The sequence below is a fragment of the Chroicocephalus ridibundus genome, chromosome 3, assembly GCF_963924245.1.
Source record: "Chroicocephalus ridibundus chromosome 3, bChrRid1.1, whole genome shotgun sequence".
Classification (NCBI taxonomy): domain Eukaryota; kingdom Metazoa; phylum Chordata; class Aves; order Charadriiformes; family Laridae; genus Chroicocephalus; species Chroicocephalus ridibundus.
In genome coordinates this window covers 19,659,511-19,680,538 of record NC_086286.1, presented here as the reverse complement: position 1 = coordinate 19,680,538, position 21,028 = coordinate 19,659,511, and the positions used below count along the sequence as shown (strand labels likewise).

The following is a 21,028-nucleotide window of genomic DNA, read 5'->3' as shown; positions in this document are numbered from 1 at the left end:
AAACAAGTGTTACTTTGCACTTTGTACAATAACATCTAAAGACCAGATTTTAAAGTGCAATAAAGTGACTGTGGGCCATCAGTCAATTAACAACACAGTTCAGATAACGAGCTTCTACAATCCAGTACTATCTACGTAAGTGAAATATGCTCACACTACCTTACTGCCAAGGAAATCCACTCCCAATCCCTTGGCACCTTAAACATTAAAGCTTAATTTCATTAATCCAAGTTTTCCCTCAACATCAGTCAAACCAACAGCAAACTGCAGCAAGTAATGGCTTGGTGTGACCCTTGGTAAGGCTGAACTCAGGAGCAGAAACCAAAAAACATGCAATTGCCAACACCTCTAAGGTGGAAAAACAAGTCCGGAAGTTCTTTCTCTGCCTCCTGTGGCAATGCTACTTCCCTCAGGCCAGAAGGAATGGGGGTTCAGGCTGCACAGGCAGGAGACAGGAATCTGTCGTTTCTCCCCTTAGACCTGCCTTTTGCAGCCGCCCTTGTTGCCATCACAAATTATCACTTACGCCTCTCATGGAAGAAGGACTGCACGCTTATTAAGCTAAGCTATCTCTGAATGCCAGGACCCACAGCACGCTTGTTAAATTCTGTGCCTGTTAGTACAGAAACTGTAAGATTACAGAGGAGCACACCACCAGGTTTCTCATTTCATAAACACTGTCCTGAAAACATATGGACTTCCAAATTTTTGCATCAGAAAGCCAGCATTTGTACCTACTCTGATCCCTGTCACTCCACTCCTCCGGCTGTTCCCCTCACCATCTGTTAACATTCACACCTCGACTAGATGCCTCAGTGAGGGCAAGGCCTGGACCTACACAGTACATGTCATTAACACCCTACCACACCCTACAGCATTTGTATCCCAGAAAAAGTCAAGTTTTAACAGGTGAGCTGGACAAAGAAGCGCTAACAAACATCAGATGTTTTAGCAACATCAGGGAGATTTTTGTCAGGGTAAGTGCCAGATCTCCCGTATAATACAACTCCTCACACCAAACATTCAATTATGGGACACCAGGTGAAACATGTCTGCACTACGTGGGGACAAGAGCTTGACCCCAAAAGATCATCCACAATAACCTTTCAGGGTTTTTTTTTTTGTTTGATTTGTTGGGGTTTTTTTGTTTGTTTGCTTAAAATCTGTCTGCCCCCATCCGCATTCTAAAACGTGTCTTAACACAGTGCATTTTTGACACTTCAGTAGCTGGCACTTTGAATACACTCCAAACGCTTCAGAGACAACACTGTCCTCAACGAATTGAAAATACTCCTTGCTTTTTATCAGCCAATATTGATAACTGGAACTTGTGCTAGGAAGTGAGGCTACTTAAGCCTGATAACTGCTTTATGTCACTCCATCAGGTTCTTCCTGAGGGTTCGTTTAAATTTGACATGCATTCTGCTTCTCTGCGTTTCCTGAGAATTGTCTTTGAATATAAAGAGCAGAATGGGAAAGTGTTCAGCGCTTAAATGCAAGGCCTAACCTGAACAAGCTCACTGTCTGCAAACACATGGTTTCGTAATAATGACAAAAGTCTCTTCAGCTCCTAAATCTGACTCAGTAATCTTAATACCACCCCCATTTGTACTACTTTTTAGCGTTTATTCTGCAGATCTTTACTTACCAACACAACACTTCTGACACCATTTAGTGTCAGGAATTTTTGTAGACACTGCAAACTTCCTACAAGACATAAATACAGAATTATTGATCAACTAAAACAATTTAATGAATTTGCTTTTTAGAGAGTTGTTGGTGGGAAAGTTCTATTTGCCCCATGGAAAAGATAAAAATATATTTATTTGTATATTTCTTCTCCAAATGATATGCCTAGAACATACCTGGTGATCCCTCTGTTAGCACTGAGATGCTGCTTAGTTATACAGCATTACGAATGCAGTTAAAAGTCAGGAAAGGAGAGGAATAGGTACTCCAGTACCTTCAAGCATCATTTACCACTATGTCTTGTTATTTAATTATATGCATTTATACGCATGCCTGGATAGTCTATTGCACTCCCATAATCATTCTTCTTTGTAATGCTGTAACTCACTGCATCTTGTGCTGGATACTACATAGACAACGTAGAGGTCCACTCTTGTTCCAAAGATGTTATAGTTCAAAGGCAACACACGTGGACCCAAGGGGTGTGGGAAATGATGCTGTACTGGGTAGCTTGCTAGGCCATGGTCCTTGCAAAATAACAGCTTAAGTTTTGCAAAACTTTTCATAGGCAGCACAGCATGCATTTCAAGCGAAGGCCTGAAGGAGGTCTGGAAAGCAGCTTTGCAAGATCTTTTCTCACGTGCAGGGGACACTCCCTGAGAAATCATGAAAATAATTATCAGGGAAGATGATGTTGTTTGCTGGTAGTGGGAATCGGTGCTTTTGTACAGACTAGAAGATGACAGACTGTATGGAGATTGGCCACAGTAGTCTTAACAGTGAAAATAATTAGTTTCATGCTGTAGAAAAGATAAGAATAAGTGGACAGATGCTGCAGTCAAAGCTATGAATTACGAAAATACTTGCACTGCATTTCAAATGAAGCAGTCCAGAAGTGACTGATAACACAGCAGGACTGAGCAACACGAAAACTGAGCACTGGCCACAAATTTTGGTTGGAAGAAGTCATGGAAGGTTTGAAAGGAACTGCTCAAGGACATTCAAGGGAAAGAAGCTGGAAAGGAGACCTATCACAGACATTTTCTGCTACTGAATGTTTGCCTACCAAGTATCATAAACTGAGCTTAGACTGTTTTGCCGATGAATATATGAATGTCACAAATTACTTTGAATTCTATTTTGCTTTGTATTTTCTCTGCTGAAAACTTTGCTTTTAACATATCTACATTTTTCATGTAACACTCATCATCACAGTATATCCAGGAACTTGCTGAAGAATACAGTTTGTGGTCTGGTAGGAAAAAAAAAAATTATGCTCTTCTACTTACTTCAACTTCTGCTGCTTAATAATTCTGCCTGGCTAGATGTTACTACCCTGATGATTTACAACAAGGGGTAAAATAGCAAAATGGATTATCTAAATGAGTCTCTCCTGACTTCAAATGACTGGCTTGGCACTCACACATTCAGGTTGTGCTGCGTTTTTGTTGGGAAGTGACATGAGTGGACAAGAAATTTTCTGACTCCTCTGCAACTTAGGTGAGGTGTCATCCCAGGCTGAATGTAGTCTGGACATTTTCCTCCCATGATTCTTATGGGAATTATGGTTATTAGTCCACTGCTGATGCAGTCCTCAAGCCAAAGTCACCCAACCAAGGTTAGTTTGGAAGGGAGGAGCAGAACAGTGGTGCAGGCACAGAGAAGACAATTCAAAGCACAAATTATCTCTTAGGTAATTAGAATTCAGCCGCTAGGAAGAAAACAGTTTTCAGAAAAGTGTTGCACCATTGTGTTTGCAGATGACTGAACAAGAAGCTTTTCCAGCACCCAAGAATTAAATGTTAATAGGTTGTTAAAAGAATCAAAGGTAGTAGAAAACAGATCTTCCAGAATACAATTTCCTAACAGAAAGCCTATTATATGAGAAAAACCAGTGATTCACTGTGCATTTTAAGAATCAAAGGTTTCTCTGCAAACTAGATTAGTGTTACTACCTACCTCCTCTTGGATTTCAATGGGCTCCAAAAGCTTGTTTGGCAGCCAGCACTGCACCCAGTCTCTGGGATTTTGTATGCAGTTGTTAGTAAATAAAGTTGGGGGGACTGCATGTACAATGTGCTGTAGGCATCTGGGGACAAAAGTACCTTTCTACACTGGCCTGCAAAAAAATGACTTGCCAATGATGAATGTCATACCTGTACTCCAGTTCTACTCTTCCTAGTTTTCAAAATAACCCATGAGCAGTAAGAGATTCTCTCTGTGGTAAGAGATTACACATCCCGACTTTTTTTTTTTTTTTTAATAGAACGCAAAGATAGTGCCCAGAGTAACTAATGTAGGATCACCATTTCTACTTGCCTGCAATTTCACAGGTACAATATTGACCCTAGATTTTGTTTAGGGTCAAGTACAACCATGATTTACCATACTAGACTACACCTGAAAAGAGCTATGCCCAGGAACAAGAGGCTTCATTACAAGAAGATAAGAGGTACCAAACCCCATTTCTTTAGTAAGAGTATATTCACATATTGATTTGTGTAAATTTAGGGGTCTACCCTCTCGTTAATACCCATGAGTTATTAACGGCAATCTGTGAACAGAGCTACACATTATTCGGTATTCCCAGAGTTTCACAAGCATATCCTGAACTCACAGAATTAAGGTATTCTGATATATCTGGTGATTTGTATTTACCTGGGAAGTATTCGGTCAGGAAGTTTATGTGCTGGAATAGCAACGGGTAACTTTTGCATTTGCCTTGCATAATCAAAGAGTCCTGGAAGATTATGGGAATAGAGCTGAGAAGCTTTACCTAGAAATTAGAAAACAAAACCACACTTCAAATACGAACCCAAATGTTTACCTGCACTACCATCCCAAGACAGCACAGTAACTTACCGGATATTGATAACAAGCAATTGTTCATGACATATAACCATGTACACCTTCGAGGAAATAGCTGATAAAGGGAAAGAAAAAGAAACAAAAGCATTCACTTTGATATACATAAAACGTGAGCATATTAAGTTGATCAATTAATATCTGCATAGACAACAGGATAAAATTAACATTGACTTGCTTTTTGTAGCAGAAATTAGCTTAAGCCAAGTAATGTTTACCTGGATTGCAGAGTTAATTCAGAGTAAATCTTAGGCACACACACTATATTCAACATACATATTAACATTTAGACAATTAGCACATTTTATATTTTATAGTCTTCAAGTATACTATAATTAGCCCACAAGACATCATTATAAAGACCAATCCATCCTTTTTCAAAAATTTTAAAAACCACCAAACTTTCTCCTTCAAATGAGAAAAGCTTAACAACATAAACCTCAGTAAACAAAGCATGGTCAACAAACCATAGCCATTCTAAATCCTGTGATAGTCCAAATCTCTTGAAACAATTAAAACTGGCACTTGAAGGGACTGTCCATCTACATATGATTACACATTTCAAGTGATCAAGGAACGCAACAAATTGTCAAGACAGAACTGTTATTTGACAAATGCCTCAATTACTAGAAAGATGCAGCTGAAACCAACAGGAAATCCTTTAAAAAAAAAAAATTAAAAAAAATTATGGTACTTTTTTCCACCCCCCTCACATAACTTCTGGAGCTTGTTGCCACAAGAGGTCATGGAGGTGAAAAGTATCAATGGGGTAAACCAGGAATTAGACATAACCCTGTCCAACAAGTCCACAAATGGACACAAACAGCAAATAGGCAGGGATCCTTCAACATCCCTGATTCAATGATTCTAGTGGAGTCTGAGAATGGACAGCAGAGTAGCCAAGTTCAAGTGCCTTTCCTACTGCCACTTTAGGAAATAGACTATTGGGCTAGACAGACCACTTGGGAGGACATTTCTTTTGCTCCTAAAAAAACACAACCAAAAAAAACCAAACACCCAAACAAAAAATTCCCACCAAACAACAAAACCCCCCCAACAATCTCACTGCTGGTTTATTAGAAAGATTTGAAGAGATCAGTAAATTAATTGAAAGATTTTTCTGCCAAAGAGCAAGAGATTCATCTTGAAGCTGTGCTAACTCCTGGAAATGTATGTTATCATTGCTTTGTTCGTTAGCGAAACAGAATGTAGTAAAAAATAACCATGGATACTACTTTTGCTTTTACATTGAATTGTATCAGACCTAGAGAGTAAAAAAAATAAAATGAAGTGCACCACAGAACTTGAAAATGCTATTAAAGCCCTATTGCCTGTAATCATTAATAACTATGTAATAAGTGGTTAGCATGGCGGGTGCACTTCGATTCCCAAAGTCTTCTCATAACCTAAACACACTGTAAGAAAAACCTATGGTAATAATCTACCAGCCTGGCTGCATCCAAATTTAAGTGTGAAAGTTGATCTTCTGTAGCTGCACAAGCATATTGTTACTTAGTAGGTTTGGATCTGAGGACTAGAGAAGAACAGCAATACTTCAGATTTGCAGGTTGATTGACCTCAACTCATTCCTCCTGTTCCACACGTGACTGGCTGTTTTTACAAGCATCTGTTCTTAAGTGCTTATTAAAACATTTCCCTAAAAGCTCAGTAGGCGATGCACTACAGAACGCAGTGCTTATCGAAAACAAAGATGGATATGAGAGCACGAGTTTCATTACACCTATTCTCCTTGCCAATTAAAAAAAAGGCGCTAACAAAAACCACCAAATAAAGAAAACCCCACCAAACTCAAACAAAACTTTCTTTGGTCTACCTGGCCTACAAGAATTATTGTATTAGTGATATTTCTCAGGGTAGGTTTTACACCTGCGGTGTAGCAGCAGGGAGGTACCTGAGCTAAGTTTGAACTAGCTAAACTCAAGCACCGGTACGATTATGGGTCACATGGAGATCAGTGCAAGCTAGCTAGGCCGCCTTCTCAACACAACAGACATATCTACAACGTCTGGACCCTGGAAGATGAACAAACACCAGTGCCTCCAGCTTACAGTGTGAAGGCTGTCCTTGCAAATTCCTCCATCTTGATGGCAGATGCATAGCTCCCTAAATTAGGGAGAGGGCAGGAAAGAAAACAAGTCTCTTAGAGATTAACAAAAGAGCTGGAGAAGTCACCATACAGAAAAGCCTGCAACTGGCATTTTCCCCTCCCCACCATCCCCTCAAAAAAAACCCCAAACCTATTTATAAGATTCAGCAAAGACAGAGTTTTAATTGGGATTCAGTATGCCGAGTCTCATCAGCAAAGCTGCTTTTGAGACCAAAAGAATGAAATCTAGTGTATAAAAGATCTCCTTCCTTCCCTGTAGCTGAAACACATTTGGTGCAAATACTCTATCTTGTAACAAAGCTTTAGAGAAAATAGAAACTTTCATCCAAAATACATCAGGAAAATTCCATACAATTTAACAAATCATTTAACTGCACAACAATGCACCACAATGAAGGTCAACACATTGATATATGCAGATCTCCTACTTAAAAACTGTTCAGCCTACAAAAAGCTTAAACATGACTGAAAGGTGTCCTCAATAGTAAACATTTAAGGTAATTCCCAGTGTAGCTAGTGCCTATGTAATTGCAGTAAGGACAATTTTTACACGGATTATACAACATTAATCTGAGTGGCTAAAAAAAGTGACAAAGATGTAATTTTTTTCCAAAATACCAAAACAGAAATATACCTGCTCCATTGATGTTTCATGAAGTTCATTGAGGTTCAACGTGTAAATACCTTCTTCTGCACCAAATATCAAGTACTGATCTGCAAACACAAAAAAAAAAATCTAGAAATTCTGATTTAAGGAAGGCGTGTTTTTTAAGAATATGCAGCTCTTTACCAAAAAAAAAAAAAGACTTAAAACCATTACATGCATTGAAACAAACCAACCTAAAACAGCTATGGTGTTTTAAAGCATGGAAAATTAATCTTGCTAAGGAAGCTTAAATTTGTGGATGGGGCTGTTTTAAGACACTAGGAAAGATCAGTTGTCTTTTTTTTGGTGACTAACAGTTGGAATAAAAACCCAGAGTGATACGACCATAAGCAAGAATTCATGTGAATAATTTCCTCATATACAGATTATCCTCCTTAGACATTTCCATATATTTTGTGACATATTCATCGTCTTCTTTTTGAGTACTTCAGCAGCAGTATTGACTGGAACTCAGTACTGGTTTTCTCAGTGCTTTGGGGGGTGCCTCACCTCTTGAACATAATTAATACCCTGGATTCCATTTAGGTATGCAAAAAAGACATCTCATATTGAGAAGATGTCAACTGCAAAAAAACTGATTTCTGTCATTTCCGTTTCTAAAAAAACTTAAGTATTTTCTTGCATACTGGCTCAGTAGCATGTCTATACAGCCTATAATCAAAAGGTGAAACTCAGGCAATGCGAGTACAATGTTACCAATTACTTCTTTCATCAGGCTATTTAATAAAGCACTAAAATGTATGCAAAAATAAAGAGAATTGCAGAAACACCTGTAGGACCAGAAGGATTTATGGGGGAGAAAAAAAAAAAAACAAAACCAAAACATAAATCAAGTGAATGATAAAGAAATCAATTTCAACTAGGGCCTCCAAAAGTCATATTTTTTAAAAATAAATTAGGATTGGCATATTTTGGACCAAAAATGTTGAGAAGAGTCTTGAATCAAAACAAAAAAAAATTTCTTTTTTACTTTTGATATGTAATTTATTCTTTTTAATCAAAGCTGAAAACTGCACCCTGTATACCTTAACATAATTAAAAAAACCCAACATTGAACTTCAGACAGCAGTGACATAATTAAAGAAGAACTTCTGCTTATATGAATAAACCTATTTTACCATATGTCTATTTTAAAAGGAATAATCTTGCTCATCTTAGCACTCTTGAAATCAAAGGAAAGAACAAAGTGGGTAAAATATACATAATATATTACCTCTTGTATCTGGATTTATCCATGATGTTGCACAATGAATTTTTAATGGACAGCCATTGAAAACCTTTGAAAAGCAAGCACCCATCTGTAGAAGTGAAAACAATTAAAAATTAAATGAAACAATGAAAAATTAAAATGTGACATTTCCAATAGGATTATTTTTACTTAAAGTAGTAACAAAAAGTTAAGAGTAATTTCATTTGCTATGTGGAAAATAACCTCATACAGACAAGTTGACAAAGGGATTTTATTTTTTTTTTTTTTAAAGTGATTTTTCCTTTGTGCGTAAGACCTTTCTGAACAAACATCCCAAAATTAGCATTTTGGAATTAGCTCTTAAATTAACAGCCTAAGCACATGTGTACTACATGTACTACAAAGGTGACAAACCTCAAAAAGGTTCTTGAATTTTGTGACTTCAGAAAGCCTCAACAGAGAAACATTATTCTTGCCATACTTCACGTATTTAAAATAAAACTCCAAGTCATTAAACAATCAAATTTTTTGTCTCCAATTCTCTATTAGTTGTTTCAAATTAACTCCTTTTCAATATTGATTGCTTCCTTCCCAAAGGGAAACCTCTGGCAGAAGATCCCGCTCCTTGTTCAGTATAACTCTAATAAACTCAGTTTGCCTATCAAGTAAGTGTCATGCATAGTATAATATAATCGATCTCTTCATCTTCCTCCTAGTGAAGCGCAACCATTTGCAGGCATTTATAAGAATATTTAGTAAATTTGCTTCAAGATGACAGAAAAGCAAAAGCCCAGGGCTTCCTCCTTTCCCCTCAAACATAACATAACAATTACCCATACTATTTTGTTAAGAAACAGAGTTGATGATTGATAGTACTGTAGATGAAAATGAATGATGCAGTAGTAAACAACAATTAGTAAAATGAAATGATATAATTTATCAAATAATGGTCAAACACAAGAACCAGTCATAGCCAAGGGCTGCCATCCTGCATATAAGCAGGTGTCGCCTTTATGCAAAGCTACATACTCTGTAATACGGCTACAGAATGGCAATGTTTCCACTTTATGTTAATACTGTGTGAATTATTATCAATCTATAACCTGAATTAACCAGATAGCTCTTGTGTTAACATTTGGAGAGGTTTTTTTGTTAACCTGTTGCTGAATAAGGAAGTCTGCGCACATTTCAGTCGTTTCTGAACATAGTTTAGTTCAATAAGAAAAGAAAAATAACTTCATAATTAACCCTTTAAAATGAAAAGCAGCAGAAATTAGACTCTTCTTTGTGCTTTGGACATCTCTCGCTCTTGCATCACTATAACGAAGTCCATGAGTTTGTCCATACATACTTATGTGAGGCAAGCATCAAATTCATTAAGGTAATCAGCAAACCATGAAAGACCCCATTGCACAGAGACAAGGGGAAAGACTTCAACACTGCTGGTACCGCTGCAGAAATCCAAGTACCAACGCAGGGAGCTGGCTGCTTGCTAGACAACGAGATGATCCTTCTGCAGGCATTAGAACAGCAGTAAGGGAAAAGATAGGCATGAGGCAGGAATATGAGCACATACTGATGACTGAGTGACCTCAAGGCAGTGACAGCTTCAATGTTGTCAAATCCCTTGGCAACAAGGAGTTTGAAAGAGGGATGATGTAAAGAAAAACAATAAAGGGATTTTTTTGGGATTTATGGAAACGTCATCCCAAGTGTGCAGGGTACTGAAAGGCCCTCAACAGAAAATACACAAGATGACACTCGCAGCACTGACCTCCTACAACATTGCCAAGTGTTTCTGAGCCTCCCATAACCAGCTACACAATTCTCCTTGACCTGAGAGAGATGCTGCACAGTGGAGGGAAGCTGCGCTCACTGCTAAGACCTAGCTGAGCTCTGCAATGGGAAGTTGGATAAGAAAGGAGGAGACAACAGAAATCTGAAGAGACTAATCATTTTCCTCTGGCCATTCTCAGCCCCAATCTCCAGGAAGCCTGCAGAACCAAGACACTGCTGCAAATGCCTCAGAAGGCTAAACGGAACCTAAGGGTATCATCTCTAAATAGCAAGTAAATCTCAAGGATACAGCTGAGAATCAGACAAATTATTAAACTGAGTCGCTAGTGGGGAAAAACACCACAAACACGAAATAAAAGGTTGAAGCAAGGCTGCTTAATCTGACTGCTGCCATGGAGGCATTTAAGTCCTAGAGGAATTTCAGCAGGCAGGGCATTCCCTCATTAGTAGCATCTAACGGGTCTCCCTGTGCTGCAAGCCACCTAAAACAGCAGGGAAAAAAACTACCAAACTGGGTTATTAAGAAAGTTGAACAAAACATCTAGTCACAGGCAACCATGCACAGATACAATTTTAAACAGAGCCCCAGAACATCAAACTATTTTACAGGACAGTGAGGACGCAAAACACCACTCGGCAACACACTTAACAACAACAAATCAAAAAAACCCAAACAAACAAGAATCAGAACAATGATGTCCCACAGAAAGAGAACAGAAGAGATTAAAATATTGTCAAAGTTTTACTTGCAGTAGCAGCATAATCATTGAATTAAGACTCCCACTTGATGTTAGGATGCAAAACGTGCTCCACAATAGAGGAAAGTAAAAAGTCCAGTAATCCCAATGACCTGGGAGAAAACCCTTTCCTTACTCAAATTTTTGTTATTTGGCAACCAATGGAGACAGCAGGTTGAGGGCAATATGTGAGTGCCAAATCAGTCTTGAACACTGAACAAGAAGGTTAGAAAGTTTGTTGTACATAAAAGGTGGGGTGTGATGAGTGAAGAGGAAGAGAGGGGAAAGAGTTTCTAACCTGAGGACCCTCAGAACCAGAGAATTAGTGCACTACAAAGATACACGAACATGTGGAGAACACTCCAACACTCAAAGACTCATTTGATCAGCTTCAAAAGTTTTCCTATTTTAGTCTGTCTCTTTTTACAGCTTCATTATATTAGCAACTCACAGTCATACTCTGATGGCCTGTTGTTGAAGTTTGTGGCAGAAGTTCAACATGTATGACTTCATTTTGAGCTATTCTATTTTCTACCTTTTTTCTCATTCCAATCACTGAATCTATCTTATTTCCCCTCCCCAGGATGATTTGGTTCTTTTCAATGCTAGGAGCACTTCCAAATTTCTGTCATCTGCTAGTTTAAAATACACACTCCTAGGCCACACATTTAGTCTAATATTTAGTTTATTAAAACAGGATTGACCTCAATAAACAATGCTGAATATATCAAGAATTCAGAGCTCCCGAACAATCCTGTGCATTTATGCAAGAGATTACAGTTCTAAGGCACAGAAGCGTGACATCTACCTTAACCTGTCCTGCTTCTCTAAAATGGATAGGAAGCAAAAAATAGTGTCATTTGCACTTACACATCCTTGTGATTTCTGAAATACCATACCTGTATGGCTTAACATTTCTAAGAGATACTAGCTTTTATATTTTTTAAAAATACGACAAACATTCAAAAAAGGTACTCTCTCAGCTTTAGCAAGAAAACATGTCCTGCCTCCAGCACGCATTTGGTATGACTCAGTAATACTCACATGTACTTTAGGTGTGGGAGGAAGGCCGTTACTAATTGGTTTCTAGAAAATAAAAGTTAAAATGTTTACATCCACATGTGCACATATGCATGAACATGCATATTCTCAGGTCACAATACAGCATAACCAAAATACAAGTCTAAAATAATTTTTTTTCAGAATGCAGTTAACAGCACTTGATAAATAGTTGAGCGAAATTATATAAGGAGAAAATAAAAAGCCAATACTTGTATCTACAGAAGAAATAGATACAAAACCCTCCCCACAGATTTAAGACAGTAGATAGAGTTGCATATTTCTACACTACACTAAATGGAAGGCACTAGGCACCTACTGGGACACTCCGCTTTGTCCAATGCCACATGTACCAGATGTGAAAGCCATGGCTGAGCTTCGGGTACAGTGCCAGTTTTAAGCATGAGGTTAGGCTACAGACCCCCCCCTTGCAACTGACACTTCCATAATTCTGTGCGAGTCTGCTAACCACATGTCTCTAGTGACCACACACCACAAACTACCCGTGTAATTTTTTTTTCATTAAAACCTCTACTATGATTCCCTAATACCTGCTCATTGAATGTCTGCATGGTCTATTGTGCAACATTTTCACATTATGATGATACCTGAAAGAATACCATATCCAGTATACAAAGCTGAAGCAATATTGCAGCAATTGTTCAATATTACAAGCAACGTTAAACTCTATCAGTCAGCACTAGACCCACTTTCCTGTACCAGTATTAATTTCTCCTAGTAAATACATACTTCCGAAGAAATTAATTTTATAGGTAACGCAGGAAACTTCAAACACACAATTTCGAATGCCAAGTTCAAAGCAGTTCAGGAAATCATGCTTTCCAAACTACTGCCAGTATTACTGGCACTTCCTTAAACCAAAACAAAAATGCATACAATGTTTCTGCTTTATTTTCTCTTAACTTCTCTCAAAAGAGTGACATTTCCAACCTCATCCTTAGAAGAGGCCCCCAAAGAGCACAGTTTCACATTATATTTACTCTGATCTAACTACAGATGTCCCACTCTCTCCCATTTCACATTCCCACTTTTTGCATCATAGTAACTGAGTGACCACTCTGAAAGCCATTTGCTGCTTTGATTGAAAAAACTCACTCGGAAGAGGAGAAAGAAATGCAGGAATATTCCCTTTCCTCAGTTTACAGCTGGAGGAGACTACACATGGTATAAAACTGCATTCTCTCCACGAGTGCAACTTCACATGAGTACACGTAGCTCAAGTCTGACACTAAACCCAAGCTGCTAAACCCCGAAAAATCCAGAGGTCCAGAGGCCAGCAGCTTGCATATCTGGACCCTCAATCTACATTTCTCCATCTTTTTTTCCCCCTGAACACCACAAAGCCTGTATGCCTACATCTGGGATAGGAGGACGACTCATTCAGGAAAAGCCCCGAGTCAGCTCCTTTCCCAGGGCCGGCCAAATCCTCCAGCAAGCCATCAGATGGCAGCACATTCCTTAATTTCCTCATTTGCTTAAATAGTCATTGCTCAGTACAAGGCATTATATCTCAGTCATAGGATCTCACTCTCATTACACGTCTCTCAAGTATGTGAATACAAGTAAATCTTGTACGTCCATGACAGTGTTAATTTCTAATGAAAATTAAATACTGACTCAGACTTCAGCTTAAGACTATATCACAACCAGACAACCTAGCAAAACTGTGCTTTGATTCAAAGTAAACAAGATGCCAAAGATGTGTGCCCTCTCCTTTTCATTGTGCATGCAGTTGAGACTTTAAAATAACACCTAGAAGCCTAAATACTTACCAGTATTTCCTTCTTTTCCTTTCTTGAAAAATTAGTGTCTCTAGCTTCATTCTGTTGATGTGGTGACCCCTCTCTTTCACCATTTAATTGTACAGAAGTGACTCCATTACCTAGAAAGATTAACATTTTAAAATGTGTTCTTCTACCTCCAACTCAAATAGCAGTCTAGCCTAAAAACAATTTTGAAGGACCAAAATTTCCACTTATGTCAGAACATGTTCCAATACCCTAATCTATTTCTGAAGCACACATGTTCCTGCATGTGCACATATAACCATCTCTAAAGCTACATTCAATCTCAGCCCATGGCTTTTGGTAATTAATATAACAAATCTAATGTGGGCATAGAAAAGGATGCGGTCACAGTTATAATGAAAAATGTATTTAACATATCTGAATAAAAACTTGGCTATAGCTAATGTTTCAATTATTCTTTATAAATAGCCTTAAGGCATTTCTTAGCACTGTATGCTTAAGCATTACGGTCAAATCTGTAACACAGGAACAAAGCAGGTAGGCAAGGAAGAACTAGCACGATCTCAATTAAAAGTCAGACATTAAGCTTGCTTAAAACAAGCCAGGCCAAGACAACTTTTAAAGCACCAGACTTCAACAAAAGCATAAAAGGAATCGCCTGCTATACTACCCCGCCCAGTTCATTACCTACAAAAGCGAACTTTGAAATCAAAACTCTATTCTTCATACGTCAAATGACAACAACAATTGACATTCAGGGCCAGAATTTGAAACCTACATACAGGAAAACTTTTTTTATTCCCTGCGACAATCCTGATAGACTACATTGTAAGCCCGTTGCTTAGAAAAGCCATTGTGTCACTAATGGCATCAGCAGGAATTGTGTCAGTGACTTTACCGAAGGTACATTTGACCCTCTTAAGACTTTAAATGTGCTTTCTTCGTGCATTTTGGCTTTCATGCACTTTCTGTTACTTGCCCACCACAGAAAAATTACTACAGTATGTTTTAATGTGTGCATAGGTGAGGATGTAGAAATAAAATCACATTAGATTATTTAAGAAATATTTGTATGTTTCTTGGTGTCACTTTTATTACCCAAAACATTAGATTTCTGTGGAGGTAACCGAGGAGGTGGCGGCCTGGGTGGAACCTGAGATGCAGATTTTGCTGGACTCTCTGATGTTGGGCATCTCTTGATTGTCCCTTGACTATCATTTTCAGAAGATTGAGTTTCTTGGGGGATAAAGATGGATTTAGGCTGAAAAAAAACATAGTAATAATAAAACCATAGTGAAAAAAGATTCAAAATATCCATGCTGCTTCTCAATGAGAAAAAAAACCACATGCAATATTTGGATCCTAGAACCTTCACAAGTAAATTGCATAATTGACATGTTCTGCCATGTAAATCTCTTTCAAAAAAACAAACGAGAAGGAAATGCATAGGAATAAGGAAAACCTTGGTATGGACAAATATTATGATTTTGAATTCATCCTTTAAGTCATGCATTAAACAATTATTTGGCATGTGGCAATGTCACTGTTTATGACTACAGATAGCCAAACCAGACATTTAAGTAGAAAGCAGGGAACATTCAATGACTTGGACAGAACTTTGTGTAAAGAATCTCAAATAGGGGATGTAACCACAAAGGCCAACGTCGTCTAGACACTGGCTGTGCTAATGCTGCTTGTAAAATCCTTCTCAGTAATGCAAAGATAGTGCAGGAGGGTAAGTACTCAAACCTGCAGGTTTTGCCTGGCTGGAACTGACAGCCAGACAAAAAAATATGAAGGTTTTTTTTCCTTTTTATTTTTGCACATATTAAGACAATATCAGTGTGAAAAGATTCACTTGCTCTTCAAGTGCTAGTAAGCCACTGATCCAGACATGCCTCTGAAGATCCCTGTTCAGACACCGGAAGTTAGCAAGCAGATGTTTTATTTGACAGCTCTTTATTAAAAATTAAAGGCTACGAACATATAGGTCAACCCTCTGGATATACCCTTGACTTAAAATTTGATTCAAGTCTTCAAGTCACAGCTCAAGTGACATAAACATCAGTATAGCCATTTAGACGCTTCTGCATTTGTTTGTTTATTTAAAGTGCCCTTTTACTCTGGGCAGCAAAATCCCCCTCGCTTACCTTTGGTGGTAAAGGAGGTGGCACTTTAGGTTTCATAGTAGCACTATAAAGAAAAGAAACAAAACAGATTGTTAGCCAGTGTAGCTCTTTGAACCTCATATTGCAGTGTTCAAGAGGATACAGGATTTTATAAATGCCATACCAATAAACACTATTAACTTGTCAACAGCACTATTATATCCAAATAACTGCATTCATGAATACTTTTAAACATTGTGTTATTGCTGTGCATACCACGGATAGTATCCAAAACCTCAAGTATCACAGACCATCCCTAGAGAGGGCAAAGTGGCAGGAACTGATTTAAGATACACATACTTGAGCAGAAAAAAGGCAGGGATATGCAGAGCAAGCCTGATACTTACTCTGTTGAGAGAAGCAAGATTTAGGGTATGAGTGAGCTTTTCTAAAGGGCCATCTGGAGGTATGTAGGGGAAATAGGAGTTGCAAGAAAAACATATTCCTTGAAAAATTTACCACTGACTTCTTCAGAACAGCCTTACACATGTAAAGCAAAATCCATCTGCAATGGACAGCTAGCCTACCATCTGGGTTGTTTTGTGGTTGTTTTTTTCTTCTGTAAGTTTCTTTTTCCACAGAAATCTTGTGAAAGACAACTTTAATGCAAGAATAATTCAAAAGCTTGGCTCAACAGTTCAAGATATCAGCAGGAAACAAGAAAGCTGAAGCATCAGGAATATTCTTCCTCTGCTGGTTCTGTGTTTTAAAGAATATGCTGCATTTTTAAAAAATCCTAAATACCTAAATATTTTGTGTTTTTATAAACTCTTACGCTCTCCTGTTTCCTAATCTTTTAAAACAGAAGATTATTTCCATTAAATAGGTCAGGAATACAGCTGTGAAAGCTTGACATTCTTGCTCAATGTTTTCCTTATTTTTAAATTATTTTTCAAATTTTTGGGAAAATGTCCAAGTAGTAAGATATCTGTTTGCTTGTTTACAGATCAACAACTTGTCTGCTTTGCTTCATTCTTTTCAGGAGGTTCTGTCCTGGCATCTTATCAGTTGCTTTGATTTCAGAGAAGCTGGAATGGGACTTATGAGAACGGGTTACCCTGCGTCGTGCACTTCAGCGGCTATCGTGGTGGAAATTATCTTCTCTTCATAACATGGGACCAGGCTTAAGACCTCAGTCATTTATGTCCAAGCTCCATTTGTAGTTTCTTTCACATTCTTCTTTGCATCTCAGACAGCCGTCACAGTATTATTGGTCAGCCAAACATTAAAAAAAAAAAACCACCAACAAAAAAAAAGACAAGGATTTGGCATAAGTGTGACAGATGTTTGTACAAAGGACTGCGTGCCCTGGTTTCAACCGCAAGGTTTATGTGCAGTTTGTCACTGTTGATCATGCAGGGCAGTGGCCCGATAACTTCTGCTTTCCCAGCTTCCACAACCAAGAAGGTCAAGCATCATCAGCTTTGCTGCACATGAAAGAAAAAGAAATTTCAAAACAATCAAAATTGTTAAATGAAGACAGGTAATTTTATATTGGTGCCTGAAGCATGTGGATTTTCTGCTGCTATGAATCACCCAGCTTCAGAGTCATGCAGTCGCATTAGTTGGAATTGGAAGGTGTACAACTGCTTCATTGTTTATTTTCCCCTGGATCTGAAGGGAGAAGTGACCGATATCACATGTGCTTTTCAATTGCAGCTCCATCTCACAGAATAGAAATCAAACAAAAGCCTTGAATCTTCAGTGGGCTCCAGAGAAAGGTATCCAAGACTGAGCTAACGAACAAACATACTGCAACAGAGCTTTAGGCCCGAGCAGATACCAAGGGGAAAGGCACAGATGCAGAATCTGTCTGATCCAAGGTTAAGGCATTCAAGGCTTACCCCTATGCTTACAGGAAATTGTCAGGCCCTCTCTCTGTAGGGCAAGAGTACTTAGGATGAACTATGGGAAGCAGTAAAAACTGCCAGGACCATTGGTGACTGTCCTTAGGGTTAGATGAATTGGAACCTCTCTGGAAGCTATCAGGTTCTTTCTTGCTTAACCTGAAAAAGAAAATCCACAGAAACACGACAGCAATAGGAGCAGCTAAAGCAAATGCTGTCTGAAAGTTCCGATGGACCTTGTGCAAGGCACGAAGATCCCAAAGCACTGGATAAAGAAATCAGTGGAAGCACTTCAAGACAGCAGGGATCAAGAGGTTCCAAACCCTGGAACATTACTGAAGTTGATGATACTGGCTGCAAACAGAGCAAGAAGTAGGGGTGGGGGGAAAAAGAAACATTAGGCAAAAATGAACAGACAGACGCAGAGCTGTACACAAACATCCAGAGATTAGTACGGAGTGAGGAACCAAGCTGAGCTGGCTTGCAGCAGTGCAGATATTCAGAGCATCTTCACTGCAGGCCATCAGAGTGGAGCTGGAAGTATGGAGCTACAGGGGACCGTTACATCCTGCAGTGCAGGAAGCCTGAGTTATCATTACCAAGGTCTACCCTACTATGAGCAAAGCGGGTTCTCAGCTTGGTCCAAATGCAGAGGAGCAAATCAATGAGGAGCATTATCAACCTCTTCCTCTCAAAGGAAATACATGGGAGCTTCATATTATTGACGAACTGCATAATCAAACATGCCTTTAAACAAACTGCTTAATAATGAAATATGAAGAATTTCTTAAGGAATTAGCAAGGGAATAAAGCCTGCTAAAAACTGAATAAAATCATTTTTCTTTTATAAATACCACTTGTGTCAAACAGCAAACATACTTGTGTTTTGAGAAGTTGATCATTAAACAACCCAAGTTTAATGTACTTGTCACCTAGCTGACAGACACTATCAGTAGCTTTGCCCTTCTTGAAGGGGGCTGTCCCTCATGCTCAGTACAGTGATAAAATCTTTGTTATAAAAGAACAGCAGTAAAATAACTCTAGATTAAAAAAAAAGAGAGATATTTGGTTCTCTGTAAGAGATAGATGCCAGCAATAGATAAGACATGTTTTACAGGTTTCTGGTATGAAGCAACAGCTCTCAAAATTACTCATTAACAGAAAGCAAACAAGAATTCTGTCTCAATGGCATCTTTCTTTTTGGTTTTACATCGTATTGATTTAGGAATGTAAGTTTCCACATACTGGCTGTGCTTTTTAAATTGTTTCAGCTCTCATCTGTCAATCAAAAAGAGCCCAAGAATACTTACAGCAGTGGAATTTAATATGAATGAGCATAATTAACTTAACACTGCCTTTGCAGTCACATAACCTTGCTCTCTCTGTGGTGAGGGAGCCAGCTCTATTCCAAAATCAGGCACCCATACAAGCACCTTCCTAGCTAAGAATGTGGACAGAATAAACTCAGTCATCTAGAGAAGACAGTTATGTATATATTTTATGTATTTTTAATGAGCTTTATTTTAATATAGAGTCATCAGTTCTAAAGAAGACACCAGGACCAAGGTCAGACAAATTACTGTCTCAATGTAACTATGCCAAGATTTTGATCAATAATAAAAGATAAAAGGACAACCATATCAAACGAGGAACAAGATTTCCCCCCTCAAATTCATCACAAGTTTATCATCAGACTAAGAAAACTTCTGGTGATTAATCTAGGAACAATCTTTAAAAATGCTGTAGAAGAATCCTGAGCTATTAGGGATAGAACGAGATTCAACTTTTAAAAAAAAAATTCATCTATTCGAGAATCAGCTTTTATATATTTATTAATTTTTACAAGAAGAAAGGACTTACTGTTTAGCATCATCGTCTGCATCATCATCATCTTCTAAATGTGCCACATGTCCCCTAAGAAAACGAGCAAGGTACTATGGCTGAGTGAGTTGTATTAAAATTACCTTGGCTACTGTGAAAAATTCTGAGCCCAAGGGCTACTACTTCTTTTACAGAATTTTACTGTCTTTTAGCTTCTTATGACTGTTATTATTCCTTAAAGCACAGCTGCAATCCAGACAACTAAGCCTCTCCCATATCCTCTCAGCAAGTACAGGGACAAACAAGAACTAGTAGTGACAGACATAAAAAAAAAAAAAAAAATCAATGCACAAATGACTTTGAAACACACAAGAGGGGAAAAAAAAGAATAGAATTACCGCTGATGCAGTTCTTCTTCAACTGATTTTAAGAGACTCCTTCAGCATTAAATAAGAATAAGAACACAGTTTAATTGTGGCACAAACTTAATTATCAAAAGCCAGGGCAAATGCTTCTAAGATTCTATCGGTAAATAATCCAAAGCATGTTATTTCAGCTGGCTTTCAGAATATACATCGAACATGTGCATACAAATGAACATAGCTGTATTTTTTTATTTTTTATTTTTCACACAACACACTTCCATATGTGTTTATTAAAGCATTGCTATTAAGTGCAATGGTCCTTGTTCCTCATACTCTAAAACGACTGCCTTAGCTTGATCAAATTTAAAACAAATACACACTATGCAAGAAAATCATAATCATTAAAAAATATAAATCAGACTGACAAGAGGATTAAACTACTATTGGAATAAATTCATTCTTCCCTAGTTAATTTCTGTAACATTCTGAACATCTTAATTTTTGTGTCTTTGTCTGAAAACAGACAGGAAAGAATAACAGGCAAGACACAGGCATGAGAAACAATAGGATTTTGGAAGATATCAGTATTCGTATTTCCCCAACTAAAAGACTGCATAAAAATATCATGTTATGTTCTATGCTTAGATAGTCTGCACTTTTAAAATGTTATTTAACTTAGCAAAGCAAAGCTAGGCATGCTAGCCTGTAAATTAAGAAACTGGGTGAAAAGGAAGAACTACATGGAAAACTATTTCATATGATTAATACAACAAAGTAATTAAATGTATGAACACGAAGTTATAGGACTTTGCTGAGACAGGCAAGTTTTATTTTTTAAAGCATCTATAACTGAATGTTCCTAGCGCCCTACAACACAAAGGAGGGCATAAAGCAATGTCAAAGAGCAGCACTGATACTTCCTAGATG

General features: G+C 38.0%; 1 protein-coding gene across 12 annotated transcripts in view; it reads right to left on the bottom strand.

Annotated features, from left to right (window-relative positions):
* Positions 1 to 21,028, bottom strand: part of MAP4K3 (mitogen-activated protein kinase kinase kinase kinase 3) — an 81,062-nt gene that overhangs the window by 13,802 nt on the left and 46,232 nt on the right. For 7 of the 12 annotated variants that reach the window (XM_063328265.1, XM_063328260.1, XM_063328264.1 and 4 more), the window contains 11 exons: positions 20,135 to 20,173; positions 19,776 to 19,829; positions 16,051 to 16,093; positions 14,999 to 15,161; positions 13,925 to 14,034; positions 12,117 to 12,158; positions 8,563 to 8,647; positions 7,317 to 7,396; positions 4,552 to 4,612; positions 4,348 to 4,465; positions 1,649 to 1,707 (listed from right to left, as the gene is read on the bottom strand). In XM_063328265.1, the coding sequence (XP_063184335.1) occupies positions 1,649 to 1,707; positions 4,348 to 4,465; positions 4,552 to 4,612; positions 7,317 to 7,396; positions 8,563 to 8,647; positions 12,117 to 12,158; positions 13,925 to 14,034; positions 14,999 to 15,161; positions 16,051 to 16,093; positions 19,776 to 19,829; positions 20,135 to 20,173 (854 nt within the window). The remainder of the gene's footprint in view (positions 1 to 1,648; positions 1,708 to 4,347; positions 4,466 to 4,551; positions 4,613 to 7,316; positions 7,397 to 8,562; positions 8,648 to 12,116; positions 12,159 to 13,924; positions 14,035 to 14,998; positions 15,162 to 16,050; positions 16,094 to 19,775; positions 19,830 to 20,134; positions 20,174 to 21,028) is intronic. The other 5 variants (XM_063328263.1, XM_063328269.1, XM_063328268.1 and 2 more) reach the window with 3 other exon arrangements.